Below are 13,413 nucleotides of genomic sequence, written 5' to 3'. Positions count from 1 at the left end.
GTTATTTAGGTTCAGTTACCTGAGCCAGAAGGTGTGACAACAGTGGTTTTCATCTCCAGGACAGGGCAGTTCAGCAAAAAGTTACTGAATTCTGTAACTTTGTTGGGGGATTCTCATTTCAAGTTAAGCTGAGACTGTTTCATTGATAACTGCAGGTACACTCATATGACTCAAAAAAGGTTTTGGGGTATTTATCTAGAAACCACAAAAGTGGGCTAAGAAGGAGAGAATCTGACTTTTTTTCTCTTTTTTATTTTTTAAGTACAAGCAAATCCCAAAACTTTCAGTATTGCAGGCAATTTATACCAACTACAAAACAAAAGAATATTGTTAAAGTTCCTAGACTGCAAATGGATATAGCACCTAGAGCTGCTCTTGGATTGCATATGTAATTTCTGATAAAACATGGCCTAAAGATGTCAGATACTAAGGGGAGAGGAAGAACAGTTCATGGCTCTTCATCCCTTTCTACAACAGGCAATTTTCTTGAAAGTCTTCCTGCTAAACACCTTCCTCTTTCTTTCAAATAAATAACAGATAATGACAGGCATTGATACAGTTAAATGTTTCTACTTTGGTGGACAAAAGTAAATAGTTAATAACCAGAGTTCCTCACAGTTACAAATGCCATTAACTGGCTCTCAAAATCCTGCTGTTTCAAGGGGAGAGATGACATTGAGCTTGCAGGGCAAGGAAGAGTGAGCATTTACCAGATGAGTCAAAGAGAAAAACTTTAAATAAGAAGACCTCTACTGAAAGCACTGACTGAGAAGTGTGCTTGGCGCATGCTGCCTTTATTTAGATGTCAATTGGATTACAGTTCTGCTCATTTATATAACTTGGGACTTTTTTCAAAAAGGGAAGTTATACCAGTTCACTATTTCTTGCACTGTTTGGTCTGGATTTAGGTGGCAACCAGATGCAGAAAAATGAAAAACGAACAAAGCTAGCTCATCTACTGCCAAAATATGTCAGCGTTCGCAACGGCTGGGAAGGCTGCAAGAAGCAAGCTGGCAGGCCAAGAGAAGAAAGTTTCTGCTCCTAGGACTGAGTAGAGATGGAGCTTCCTGAGCACCCAACTTCCTGAGGAGCCAGGTTTGGCCACCAGGAACTTAGGAACTGCTGTTTGCTTCTACCATGATGATGGGAACAGCGTATGTCTGTAGGTACTCTTGGTAAAGAAACAGCGCTGCACCTCTAGGGAAGTCCATTTCTCCCCAACAGGAGCAACCCTGCAGAGCTCCAAACACAAGCACACATCTTGCAATACAGGGGCAAGAGTCCCTATTTTGAAAGGCAGGCTTCCACTACCTTTTAGGCGTTACTGAGCTTTGCAGAAGCAACTTCCTAAGGCTAAAATCATCAAACAAATTAACTTCCTGTTCAAGCGTTGCCATTGCAGTGGTTTCACTTGGCTGTGTATCATGTGCTGCAGAGGGAGGAGGAGAGAAGTTGTGTGAGCAACTGAGGGTGCAGCCTAGCCCCACAGGGAAGGAAGGCTGGTGGCGCGGGGCCCCGGGAGACGTGGCAGTGCCTGCAGGGGGTGGGGACAAGGCGTTGGGCCCACCATTAGCACCATGCTCCTGGGGATCCTCGTGGTGCTCTGCTTCATCCCCACTGCTGATGTAACAGGTAACAAACCCACCCCCCCCCCCCATTTCAATCCTTTCCACTATTTTTCCTCACTTTGATCATCAGGAGGGAGAAGGTCTAGTATAGATTTGAATTAATTTTTACAAATTATTCTGTGTTTGGATGAAAGGGGAGAGGCAGAGCATGCTACTAAGACTGCACATGGATCAACTTGATATAACTAAGAGGCTGATTTTTTTTCCTGCCACAAGTATCCCTCCAAGATATGACCCAAGAACTTTCTTTTAATTTGACTACTCTTTAGATGCATTTGGAAATTGCATGCATAGATAGAGGGAGGGTTATTTCACCTTCCCCTTGGGCTTTACAAATTTTCCTCCCAAGTGCCTTCTCTTGGGGGGCAGGGAGTTGAGCGCACCTGGTGCCAGTGCTGCTCTTGGGGCAGCCTCTCCACCACTGCCAAGTCTCCTGTGCGAAGCTCCAAGTCTCACCATGGCCCGGCTTCGGTGTGGTGGGCTGCAGAGCTGAGCCCACCCACATCCTCACGGAACTAGCAAATAAAAGTACCAAAAGCAGAGCTGCTTACTGAGCTCAAAGATGGGAGGATAGGAACTGCCGAGTTTCTGATTTTTGCGTTGTTTAGTAGTTTATTGATATGTATTAGATACCTAGCTTCTTTCTGAAAAGATCTTCAACCACAAAAAATGTCTATTTGTGATTTTGAAATCCTGAGTCTTAATGAATCTTTCGGAATCTTCAGCTGTTGCGGCGGAGCGTATTTTGTCTTGTTGGAGGGTATTTTGTCTTGGTGTTGTCTTGCTGATGCAGTGTTTGTATCTTCAGAGTTAACACATCTTTCCAAGAGGCACATCAAAATGCAAAGCAAGGCAAGGGATGATGGCTTTTGCTAGGATGATCCTGAGACAGACAATTTTTCAAACCTCTGGCCTGCGAACTGCTGTTGTTGGGTCTTCTCCAAATATCAGTGTTTTGTATTTTACAGGAAAGTTACAGATAGGAACAAAAATCTGTTTTCCAGTACAAAACTTTTCACATGTAGAACATCTTTAAAGAGTTGCTTTTTCTAATATAAGAGATACAATTGAATCCATTTTTTCCTTATTTCTGCCTTATTTTTCTATAGTTCTTTTCCTCAGTGAAGGCATTGTAATTTGCATGACACCATGATCTACATTTCTTTAAGAGATCATAGGCTTTTTCTTCCTTGTTCTTTTCCCATGTTTATAATTCTGTGTTTGCAATATCATAATTATTTCCACAGTGGGCCCCTGGGTTGTCAGAGAAGACACTGATTCCAGGAGGGGATAAGTATCAGCAGTGGGTTAACAGTTTTAAAAACATTTCCATGAGGTGTGAAGCAACTCTTTTGAATTGCAACAAAATAAAATATAGTGTGTGGTTTTCAGACACAGGGGTTATGCCATGACTCTATAGACATTTATACACTTGCTTTGCATGAAGAACTTCAGTTTCTCCAATAGCTTCACTGAGACTTTTCAACTGCTTAAAGAGAAGCACATGAAGTCACTTGATTCTCAGGGCTCTCATCTTTTTCCCATATCTTTTCTCCACCTCTTGTCTTCATTTTGATCGAGACAATTGATCCTCAGTACATGGAAAACAGTAAGGAAGGTCAAAACCCTGCAGGACTTCCTCAAGCCACAAAGCGTATTATAGGCCTCAGGTATTTTGTTTTGGGGAAGACAACAGAATTTGTCCCATTCTGCTGTTGTTAGAATGTACCAGTGAGCGCTGCAGGTTCAGTTTGAATCATGGAAAGGGACTTAAAAGGTCAGTTTGTTAATTTCCCTTTTGCAGGAACACTAACATTTACAAAGTTTGTCCTTCCCCCCTTTTTGTTGGCTAAATAATTACCTTGCTATGGTCTGTCAGAGAGGCAGCTAGATCAAGTTGCCTGTCCCGTGTATTTTGTGAAATAAGTAATATAAGTGGGTTCCCCCTGCAGCGTACCACGAATAACCTCATCTTTTTACTACCGACATAATCTTCTGCCTTATGGTCTCTGGGTAGTAAAATCAACCTCTAACCCACTCAGGTTACCAGAACGCAGAAGATGTATGAGGCAAGGTTAGCCGAGATTAGGATGACATCAACAAATTCTTGTTTTTTAAAAAAAAAATCACAAACTGACAAGAAAAACCCTTGTGCTCACACTGAGTTTGATTAAAGCAAGAGTGTCACCTGGGGTTTATGTAGTACTATGCTTCCTGCAGTACTCACACCAAAGTAGGAAAGATTAGCAGAAAGCAAGCCTATAACGGCTAGAAGGCGCAGATCCCTCCAGCTGCACATTATACACATAGCTGGGTGACCTAAAACCAAAGTAAAAGAGAAAGACCCTTGTACCTGGGAAATAAAGAGTAAAGGTAATTGAACAACAAACCAGCAGCAGAAAAAAATGCAATAGCTTTGTTTATAACATAGCTGTGTGTCTTTCTGTTTGTGGATGAAATAAACTCCTTTCAGGTTTTTCCCTATCCCCTCAGGGACTTAAGTGGGCCATTTCTTTACTGTGCTTATAGAAATCCCAACTTATCCCAGATTCCTTGGTCTGGCAAATAGCTCCTTGTAGTCAACTGGCATAACTGGAAAATAAAGACGGGAGAAGACAAAATATTTTTAGCAAAATATTTTTTCCAATAGTTGATGATGATTCATGGAAAGTTCTGGAAGAGAAAAACCTCAAAGTAGTTATTTTCCGTACTTTGTCATCTCTATTTCACTTTCTTGGCAAATAAGAAAGAAAGAAAAAAAACTTCAATGAAGTTTTGCTTGCATCAGGGGTCCGTGATTAGACAGTCAGTATTTTGTGGATATTATATATGGATGGCATTTTTTTCTCATGATGCAAAAAAACCTCACAAGTGATTATAACAAATGTCTAGCATGACAAATAAGGTATAAAAAAGTTTAACAAACATTTAGAAATCTTATACACCATTGCATGTAAATCCTAAGATCCTGAGAAAGCTTGCAGCCTGTGCACACTGACTTAAATGATTTTATGTTTTTAGAGTTCACAGCTTTTGAAACTGTAGACAATGATTTTTCATAACTGCCATTTTCTTGGCTGGCTAAGGCCAAGATATAGATATTTATTACTATGCAGCATGACTGAACACAGCTCTGGAAATGGCAATCGTAACCCTATTTAGGGGAAAGCATACACTAATGGAAACACATACGAAATGTTTCAGAGTTTCACCATTTTAACAAACCCAAAGCAACACTTACAAGAAAAACTATCTCTGTGAAGACAAAAGCAGCCTTAGCCTATGTTTGCTTAGAATGGTCCAGATCCTACTAAGAATATAATCAAATCCTATTCAGATCACAAGTGAAGTAAGGGATGGTTGGCGTTATTCTGTTTTCCCTATGAAACTAATACACTTTTTGGCAGGATTGACTTTCTTCAGTTAAAAAAAAAATCCAAGCCCGGAGGAGGAGGATGACAGCAGGGCCTGTCTAACAGGCCTGTGGGGTAAGTCTGCCCTGCCCCTGCTGGCATTGCAGCCCAACCAATTCACATGGTGCTAATTAGTTCCTATAAATGAAAACCAAAATATCTCCCTCAATCAATTTAGATTTGAAGTAGTAGAGCCACTTGGTGAAAACAGGTTTGGTGCTTAGCTTAAATCACGTAAGAACAGTCTTCGTTTAATGATCCACAAATAAACTCTTTCCCACTGCTCAGCCACCCTGCATTCCAACATCAGCAGCATGGGGCTGGGTTATCAACACCCAGCCTGCATACCAAGGCAAACAGACCTGACCATAAGTCCAAGAGGTGGAAATAAGTTGAAGGAACTTGATTTTTTTAGGTGGGTATATCAAAAGAGACTGGCTACCAATTAGCACATTATCATGGCAGGGACATAAATAGTTCAAAGTTGCAGTTAAATTGTGGAGCTCAAGGCATGAAGCTATGTACTAAACATCAGGAATGCAGATTAGCTGACAGCAGCAAAAGGTGGGGGTAAGTCATTGGGGTCTGCAGGTGGGTCTAAATAACATTTGAAGGTGGTCCCTCAGTGATGAGATTTTCAGCGTTTTCTTTCCTCTGGCCATCGCAAAAATCTGATCGGTCTGAGCAATAAACATCCATTAATTTTCTGTGAGTACTTGTGGTGAAAAACAGGCAAGCATTTTTCTGAAGTGTAATGCTTCTGCAAGTGTCTTTTCCGGCATGCCTATTTTGACTGTAAACCCTGAGACAGAAAAGGTCTCTTCTGAAGGTGTATTCAGTCCCTGTGATAATCAGGGTTGTAGTGGTGGGCGCTACTGCAGTACAAATCAGAAGAATAACTCTGTCTGAAGTAAGATGTGTAGAATTCTGCTGTGCTGAAGGCAGAACAATTCTACTGCAGACTTGCACATTGCCACTTAGGCCAAAGACCAATTTTCCGGCCAACAAAAATATGATCAAATACCTTGTCTAGAGGGGTGGAATCCAAACCTCACCCCTTACTAGAATGCCTTATAAGCCTATGTGAGAGCTTTTGTCGGAAAATGCTGATTCGATGAAACTGAAATGTTTTGCTGAAATGTCTTCATTTCGATGAAAATTCACCACAGGCAGCACCTCAGTAGAAACCCGCCTTGTCTGTTATTAATCTGCTGCTCAGTTCCAGGATTCCAAGATCCATGTCTCTTTCTGCTGGAAAGCCTGGAAATGCTCATCCTTCATCAAAACAAAAAGTTTCACAGTGTTTGGGTTCCCTGCAAACATGGGATTTCAGAACTGTGATGAATTCTGCTCCACCCCCCATAGTAACTATGTTGAACAAAGAGACACAAGGAGGATGGACTGCAATCATTTTTTGCTAAAGCTGAGGCAGTAGAGTATTCCCTGTCTTGTGTCCTCCTGCTCTCAGGAGAAGAAAGTGCTGGTTGGTAAACAAGGCTTTCAGTGAGAAAATGAACAATTTCAGCAGTTTCCTGGGTTGGGCTGGTAACTGGAGAAACTGCTAGCCGTGGGATGTTTCTACTGCCCACACCCCACCACTAGTCCTGGCCATCTCATGCATCTCTTTGTGTTTACTTTACTCCCTGGATCATGTTCATCCTAACAGAGTATCCTGCTCAACAGGTTGGGGTACTCCATCTTCTTGTGCAGGTGTGAACACACTAAATGTAGCCATTTGGTCTAAATATTGTTAAACATGGTGAAATACTTATTTTCTGGGCATTCTGGATCTGGCTTCCTTCCCACTCCATTTCCGTTACCAGCCTTTTTTAAGTCTCGTCACGTGAATTCAGTAGAAAGAATATAGGTTTTGCAGCAGATTTTGAGGACAAGAGACGCAATTGTCATTCTCACAAGCACAGCAATTCTCAGGGATCTATAAAAGGCTGCTAAGACCTCATATGAATTGAGCTTGCATGAAGACTTACACAGTCATATACATCCACAAAAGGGCTGTCCTTAGTTCTGCCAAGTTCCTAGCTTAAAAGCCCAAACTCCCTTCCTCTTACTTACGGGTCATCATTTAAAAAGTAGGGCCTCATTTGTACAGGATGATTTTTCTTAGAAGAAGTTTTCTTTCTGCATAGTCCTTGCAGTGTTTCATTGTCTGGCAGATGGTAGCACAGAGGTCTACATGCCAGAAAACATTTCCTGTTTATGTGTCAGTCCGGTCGATTCAAATTGAGTTATACCTTCATGTGACATGTATTTTTGCAGGCCATTCAAGTGCTAAGTGCTAATGCAGTGTCAAACTAGTCAGCTCCTGAGTCCTTTGAGAGATTAGGAATCTACTACAGCTGCTAGCTAGATAAATGACTTATTTTACATTAAAATGATAGCAGTTCATGCTTTTAGTGCTCATCGTGCAAGGTCCAAACCCTTGAAATAGTTCAGCAAATTCCATCTGCAAACTCTTCAAGTCTGTCCTTGGATTAAAAAGCAAATGTATAAATAATATTATCTTATCTAACTGCTAAACTAAGCATTTAATTCACAGTATTTTCACTCCATAATGTCCCCTGGGAAACCTCTTGCTAAGGTAAGGATAGACTAAGGTGGCCTTATATATATACACAGGCAAACACACACACAGTAGCCTTCTGAGCCCTGATGTTAAATCTTAATCACATGGGCCACTTTCTGTACTAGTGTTCTGACTCTGAAGAAAAACACTCTGGACTTCACAGTCTCCCCTAGTGACTATGTAATTATTGATATAGATGGGCACTGCTGCAACAAGAGCTCCTGCGAGAAACTGCTTCTGCAGCTCAGTGGTTACATACTCCCTAGTAGGTAGGGAGTGTCAGCAGGGGAGGAGAAATGGAGAAGAGTTGCACAGGAGGATGTGGGGTTCTGAAGTTTCATACTGTATTTTATAAACAAGTGTTTTTCTCACTTTCTCCCCTCCCCTCTCTTCCAGAAAACAAGATTTTAGTGGCTCAGCGTCCTTTGCTCACTGTAGCTAACAAAACTGCAACTCTAGTCTGCAACTACACATACAATGGAACAGGGAAGGAATTTCGAGCTTCACTGCACAAAGGAACAGACAGTGCGGTTGAAGTTTGCTTTATTTCGTGGAATACGACCAAAATTAGCAGTAATTCAAATAAAGAATTCAATTGCCAGGGGATTCATGATAAAGACAAAGTCATCTTCAATCTTTGGAATATGAGTGCCAGCCAAACTGACATATACTTCTGCAAAATTGAGGCCATGTATCCACCCCCGTATGTCTACAATGAGAAGAGCAACGGTACTGTCATTCACGTGAAAGGTAAGCTGGGAAATCACTGTAGGCCAGTATCCTTCCTACACACACTCCCTACGTGATGGCTTGAGGCAGTTTGTTTCATAAAAAAAAAAAAAAAAAAAAAAAGTTGGGTTGCTTGGTAAAACTACATTCCTGCTCCTGATGTCCTGAAGAAGACATCTTAAAACCATGATGAATACAAATGGTGCATTGGAGCAAGGAGTAAACAAGCAGAGACTGAGGTTTTTGCTTTCATGTACTTAAAGTTTTCTTTGTTCTTTTCCTTAAAGAGACACCCATCCAAACACAAGAGCCTCAGTCTGCAATTCCTTTGTGGATTATGGTAGCAGTGACTGGAGTTCTTGCTTTCTACAGTATGCTAATAACCACAGTTTTTATTAACTACTGGGTAAGAAACTACTATTTTCCTTTGCTCTATATGCTCTTTGTCCCTAGTTCATTTCTCAGGCTATACTTGCCATGTTTACCACAAACTCACTGATACCCCTCACTTCAGGATCACAGTCCTTCTTCACCCCAGGTATATATGCACACCCATGCTATGCCCCATAAGAGTTGAAACACCAGATACTCCCCAGGTGGGCAGTCAGGCCTCTGCAGAAGAGCCCTAAAGCAAATAGTAATGCCATAGTCTTGGCAGTGCCCTGCACGCCAGCAATACTGGGACTCAGTCTCTACCTCTGTCAATTGTCCCTGTCAGGGAAATCCAGCACTACAAGCATTCCTGGCAAAACCCTTTGAGGCTATACTGACAGAAGGAGCTCACCTGCAGTAAAACAATCTTTAGGGAACCCTCAGTTGGCCCAAGACCATTTGCACTGATGTCTTGCACTTACCCAGCAATTCCCTCAAGTACCCACTATTTCTGGCAGCTTGACTGCAAGGGAATAGGAGCAGCAGGATCTCAGTAGTCCCTCATCTGCCTCTGTACATTAACCCTAAGAAAGCTAAGACAGTCTTAGCTCTGTCATCATCTGGGTCATTATTTTTGCTTTCTAATCTCTCTGGAGAGTTGTCTGGCCCAGGTCACACCCAGTTCTGCCTGTTGGAGCAAAGAGAGAGTGAGGCGTGATACAGAGGCAGCAGAAGGACATCTTCCTAGAAAATTCTCAGGACTGTGATCTTCCAGAGCTGATTTAAACTACTTACTCCGTGTGGGAAAGACTTGAACAATGACCGTAGAGAGCTCTCTTCCTTGCATTCTGCCGTTCCCCTGTATCTTTGTCGTTAAATAATGATTTTCAACACATTATGAGGTAGCCTGTATAAAGGGCTCAGAGTCCCTGACAGGTTAAATGTTACATGTATACAGAAAGGCACTCTCACTGCTAGCTGAAGCTTGAGATCTGTTAAGTGTTTCACAAAAATACACTTGCTCAATATATGGCTATTTCTAACAGAAAACAATCAAATGGGGAATTGCCATAGGAAAATGCAAAGGCAGGTTAAGTGGTCCTTCTCTGTGCCTTGTTGTAGAGGCTGACTCCTAGGAGAGCTGAGGGGATTACAGCAAACAGCTGCTGGTGTTACAGTGCTGTGCTAGAGTGACTGTGCCCTGATGAGATACTGTAGCTTCAAATCCATCATTTACAATTGGAACCATTTTCTCTCTGCTATATTCATTTCGTACCTAATGGCTACACGCTTTGCTACTAACATGTCTGCCCCCAGCAAGAGTGACAAGGCTGCATTGCGATGTGTGCTGTTTGCTGCATCAGGTTTTACCTGCTGTTATTGCTGCTGGTGGTATTCTCTTGATAATATATACTCTGAGTGTGAATGTATTTAGAGTGTTTCTGAAGGTAAATGCAGCAGCCTAGACGACATTATGAATTGTAAAAAAGGTCCTAAAATATGATACTTGACAGCCATGGCAAGCCTGTTTCACTTGAGTTCCTGAAAGCAGCTAAAGATTTGTCTATTTTCATACAGTTCTGCCTTCCCTGGAGGAAAACTGCTTTCCTCTCCAAAAGTAGCAGTCTTTGATCCTGTAACAGTCCAGCAACCACTCATGCTAGCAAAATGTCTTTCTCTCATGCAAAATGACCTCTCAGGTGAATTAAAAATCCTATATTATGGAGATGAACACATATACGTAAAGCTTTTGTATCAAATTATTTACATGCATCAACTGCATTGCATGGCTTAAGCAGCATGTAACTTATGTTCCACACCTTGCATATATATAACATTAATATAAGAAAGCTGAAAATGTTTCACAGTAACTGCCCCACTCTGCATGTACAGTGTAATTCAGCCATCAGATTTTCTAATGCAAACCTCCTCCAATTCCAGAGCATCACGAGTATATTGCAGCATATGCAAATATTTATGTACATAGGAAGGAAAATTCAGTAAAAAGAAGATTGCAAAAGAAGGTATGACCAGTATTAAGGAAAAAAGCACGGAAGCACTTTACCTAGCCCCTGATCAATAAATCCTTAACCTATGCAAAACCACCAATCTTGTGCACAGCCTGCAGCAGCCGGAGGTTCAAATGCTGCTATAGCCACAAACTTTCTCTGTGATCATAGTAAAATTATTTCACCTGTCTTCTGCTACTCTTATTTCTGAAAGAGACGATGCCTACCTTGTCTCACAGGGACATTATAAGGCAGGAATTCAACAGTGGAAATGAAATTTTTGAGGCCTAGATAGTGAGACAGATAAAAGATTAACATCAGCTCTAATTCTTTTGCCCCTTGAAGGTAAGGTCAGAACAACATATACATTGTGTGTTACTGCTGTAAATGGTAGGCAAACCATGATACACATAGCCCAGGCTGATTTTTCCTGCTCTTATTTTGTTTGAGTTAAGCTAATTTCTTTTTTCCTCCTAATAAATGAGGACAGCCTTCACTGCTCAGACTGCATTGCTTCTGCTGAGTCATTCCACAGCTGAGAATTGATGGTGAGAGGCACCAGTTTGTATCCTTGGTTTGCAGCATTCCTTTACCTGAAGAACTAACACTATAAATCTCTCAGCAGATAAGATGGAGACTTAAGTTCAGGTTGGGCAAATTCCATAGATTATTTTATGAGAACATGTGTTCTAATTCTTCTGTAAATGTATTTAATCCTGAGGCTGCCTTATAAATATGCCTGCTCCCCTGAACCAGGACCTAGGGCCAGAACTGTCAGCAGTTCATATGAATGTTGGGTGAGACAATTAGTTAATTCAAAGAAGGAAAAATTAATCAAATCCATTATTAACTTGTCTCAGGTCTTATTAACAATCAAACCCCCTCTGCTCAAAGGATCCCTGTTCCCTTTCTTCTCCCCTTTTGAATGTTCATGCCAGGCAGGACAGACTAATTGCAGAAATGTTTTCACAGTTCTCTTCACCCTTCTCCCACAGCAAAAATCCAAAAAGAATATGTACCATCAGAGTGACTACATGAACATGACTCCCCGGCATCCACCATACCAGAAGAACAAGGGTTACCCATCCTATGCACCAACACGAGACTACACTGCATATCGGTCCTGGCAGCCGTGATACCCACCAGCTGACCCACCAGTAGCCTTGTGTGCTTCTGGGCAGTTACTTGCTCTTGGATATGGAAGGACAGCCTCTCATTTTCTCATCATCATGTTTGTCATTATTGATCGTGGATACCTACACCATAGCAAGTATTGGCTAAACTTTGATATAATATACTAAAAGAAAAAACAAACAAACATAAAAAGGGGCGGGGGGGGGGGGGAGTGAAAAAGGATTGCTCTCCATGACGGCTGAAAATAAGATACAACTTGTGTTGAGGGTTGTCAGTGGGTAAGACAGAAAGACGGCATCAGACCTCAGAGCTGGTCTCCTCCTAACACTTGTGGTTTTGCTCAGCTGTTGGGAGAACCAGAACTTCTGACCTTTCCTAATAACTGCTGCCTTAGATTTAACCCTTAATTTCCTTTCCTGTATGTCTAATCCTCAGAAACCCTTGTTGCTGTTAAATATGGCAAAATGTAAAAAAAAAAAAATCTTTTCTTCCCTACAAGACCAGGGCACAGTTTGAAGTTCAAAACACATACTTGAAAGAAAGAGAGAAAAGTCAGCCGGAAGGCATCCAAGCTATTAAGCTATGGCACAAATGGGCCGCCAGGACAAAACAAGCTGATAGAAAGCTACTAAGCCTTCAACATGTGAGTCCTTAGGTTGGACACTTTGTAAATGTTCATAAGGCCACTTGAAGTCATGACCAAGCAACTCCACAGAGTGAGAAAGTTATCAACCTGAATACAGTCAAGACAAGCAGGAGAAGAAGAAAGATCTGTTGTCGTCATGAAGAACCCCATTTCTGTTTTGTTTGCCTCCTACAGCGAGGGAACACAGAGTCATATGGGAAGCATTAGAAGACACAGAGGTCAGATTTTGAAGAGAGCTTTACTTCCATTTTTGAATTTTTGTTTCTATCCAAAAGGCATTCTGCTGAGTCCTCCTGAAAATTCATGCACATCTTCTGGCACCTAGGTAGTACCAGAGCTCTTTCGAAAATCTGGGTCCAGTTTCAAACAACTAGAGATCACTTGAATTTTTTTTCACAAGCACCCAATTTCTGGGTGTGAGAGGGTCCTTCATTCCCATCCTTGTGAACTGGACCTGCAAGTGGTCAGCCACCTGCAGGGACTGTGCTGGGCACTTCAAGGAACTTTGTGTTGACTGGAGGTTACCTTTCTATCTAAAGATGTTCTTCAGGAATGCTCCATGCTGGAGTAGGACAAAGTCTTCAGCAAAACCTGCTTCATTCTTTTAATTAAGCATGTTTACATTAACAAGACATCCTAAATTGTAATTGGGGTTGTCTTGGCATAAAATCCCTTTTCATACTGCGGAGATGAGGTTTATTTTATAGGGACTACTGAATAAACAATTAAATGAAAAATAAATCCGTATTCCTACCTTGAAATAAAACTGGGATTGTACAACATTTACTTTCCTCCAAACTGGGATAAGAAGATTCTTTCTCTCTTTGAGGGGACATGACAAAAGTAGAGATGTGGAAGTGTGGCAACAATCTGCTTTGACATCTTAACCCAAGAAAAA

At 41.4% G+C, this 13,413-nt stretch overlaps 1 protein-coding gene across 1 annotated transcript; it reads left to right on the top strand.

The window, feature by feature from the left end:
• The first annotated feature begins 1,431 nt into the window (after window positions 1-1,431).
• Window positions 1,432-12,044, top strand: CD28 (CD28 molecule). The gene is made up of 4 exons (XM_030019223.2): window positions 1,432-1,632; window positions 8,022-8,375; window positions 8,642-8,760; window positions 11,731-12,044. Exons 1-4 carry the CDS (start codon window positions 1,578-1,580, stop codon window positions 11,869-11,871), a joined length of 669 nt encoding a protein of 222 aa, XP_029875083.1. The 5' UTR covers window positions 1,432-1,577; the 3' UTR covers window positions 11,872-12,044.
• The last annotated feature ends 1,369 nt before the right edge of the window (window positions 12,045-13,413 follow it).

This window comes from Aquila chrysaetos, chromosome 6 (genome assembly GCF_900496995.4).
Source record: "Aquila chrysaetos chrysaetos chromosome 6, bAquChr1.4, whole genome shotgun sequence".
Lineage (NCBI taxonomy): Eukaryota > Metazoa > Chordata > Aves > Accipitriformes > Accipitridae > Aquila > Aquila chrysaetos.
This window is presented reverse-complemented; position numbering and strand designations above follow the sequence as displayed.

Bases quoted from the DNA above. Each gene is read 5' to 3' on its own strand.
- CD28 (XM_030019223.2), top strand. From the start codon at position 1,578: ATGCTCCTGGGGATCCTCGTGGTGCTCTGCTTCATCCCCACTGCTGAT. The intron at 8,376-8,641 runs GTAAGCTGGGAA...TTTTCCTTAAAG, and splicing joins TACTGTCATTCACGTGAAAG to AGACACCCATCCAAACACAA. The intron at 8,761-11,730 runs GTAAGAAACTAC...CTTCTCCCACAG, and splicing joins CAGTTTTTATTAACTACTGG to CAAAAATCCAAAAAGAATAT.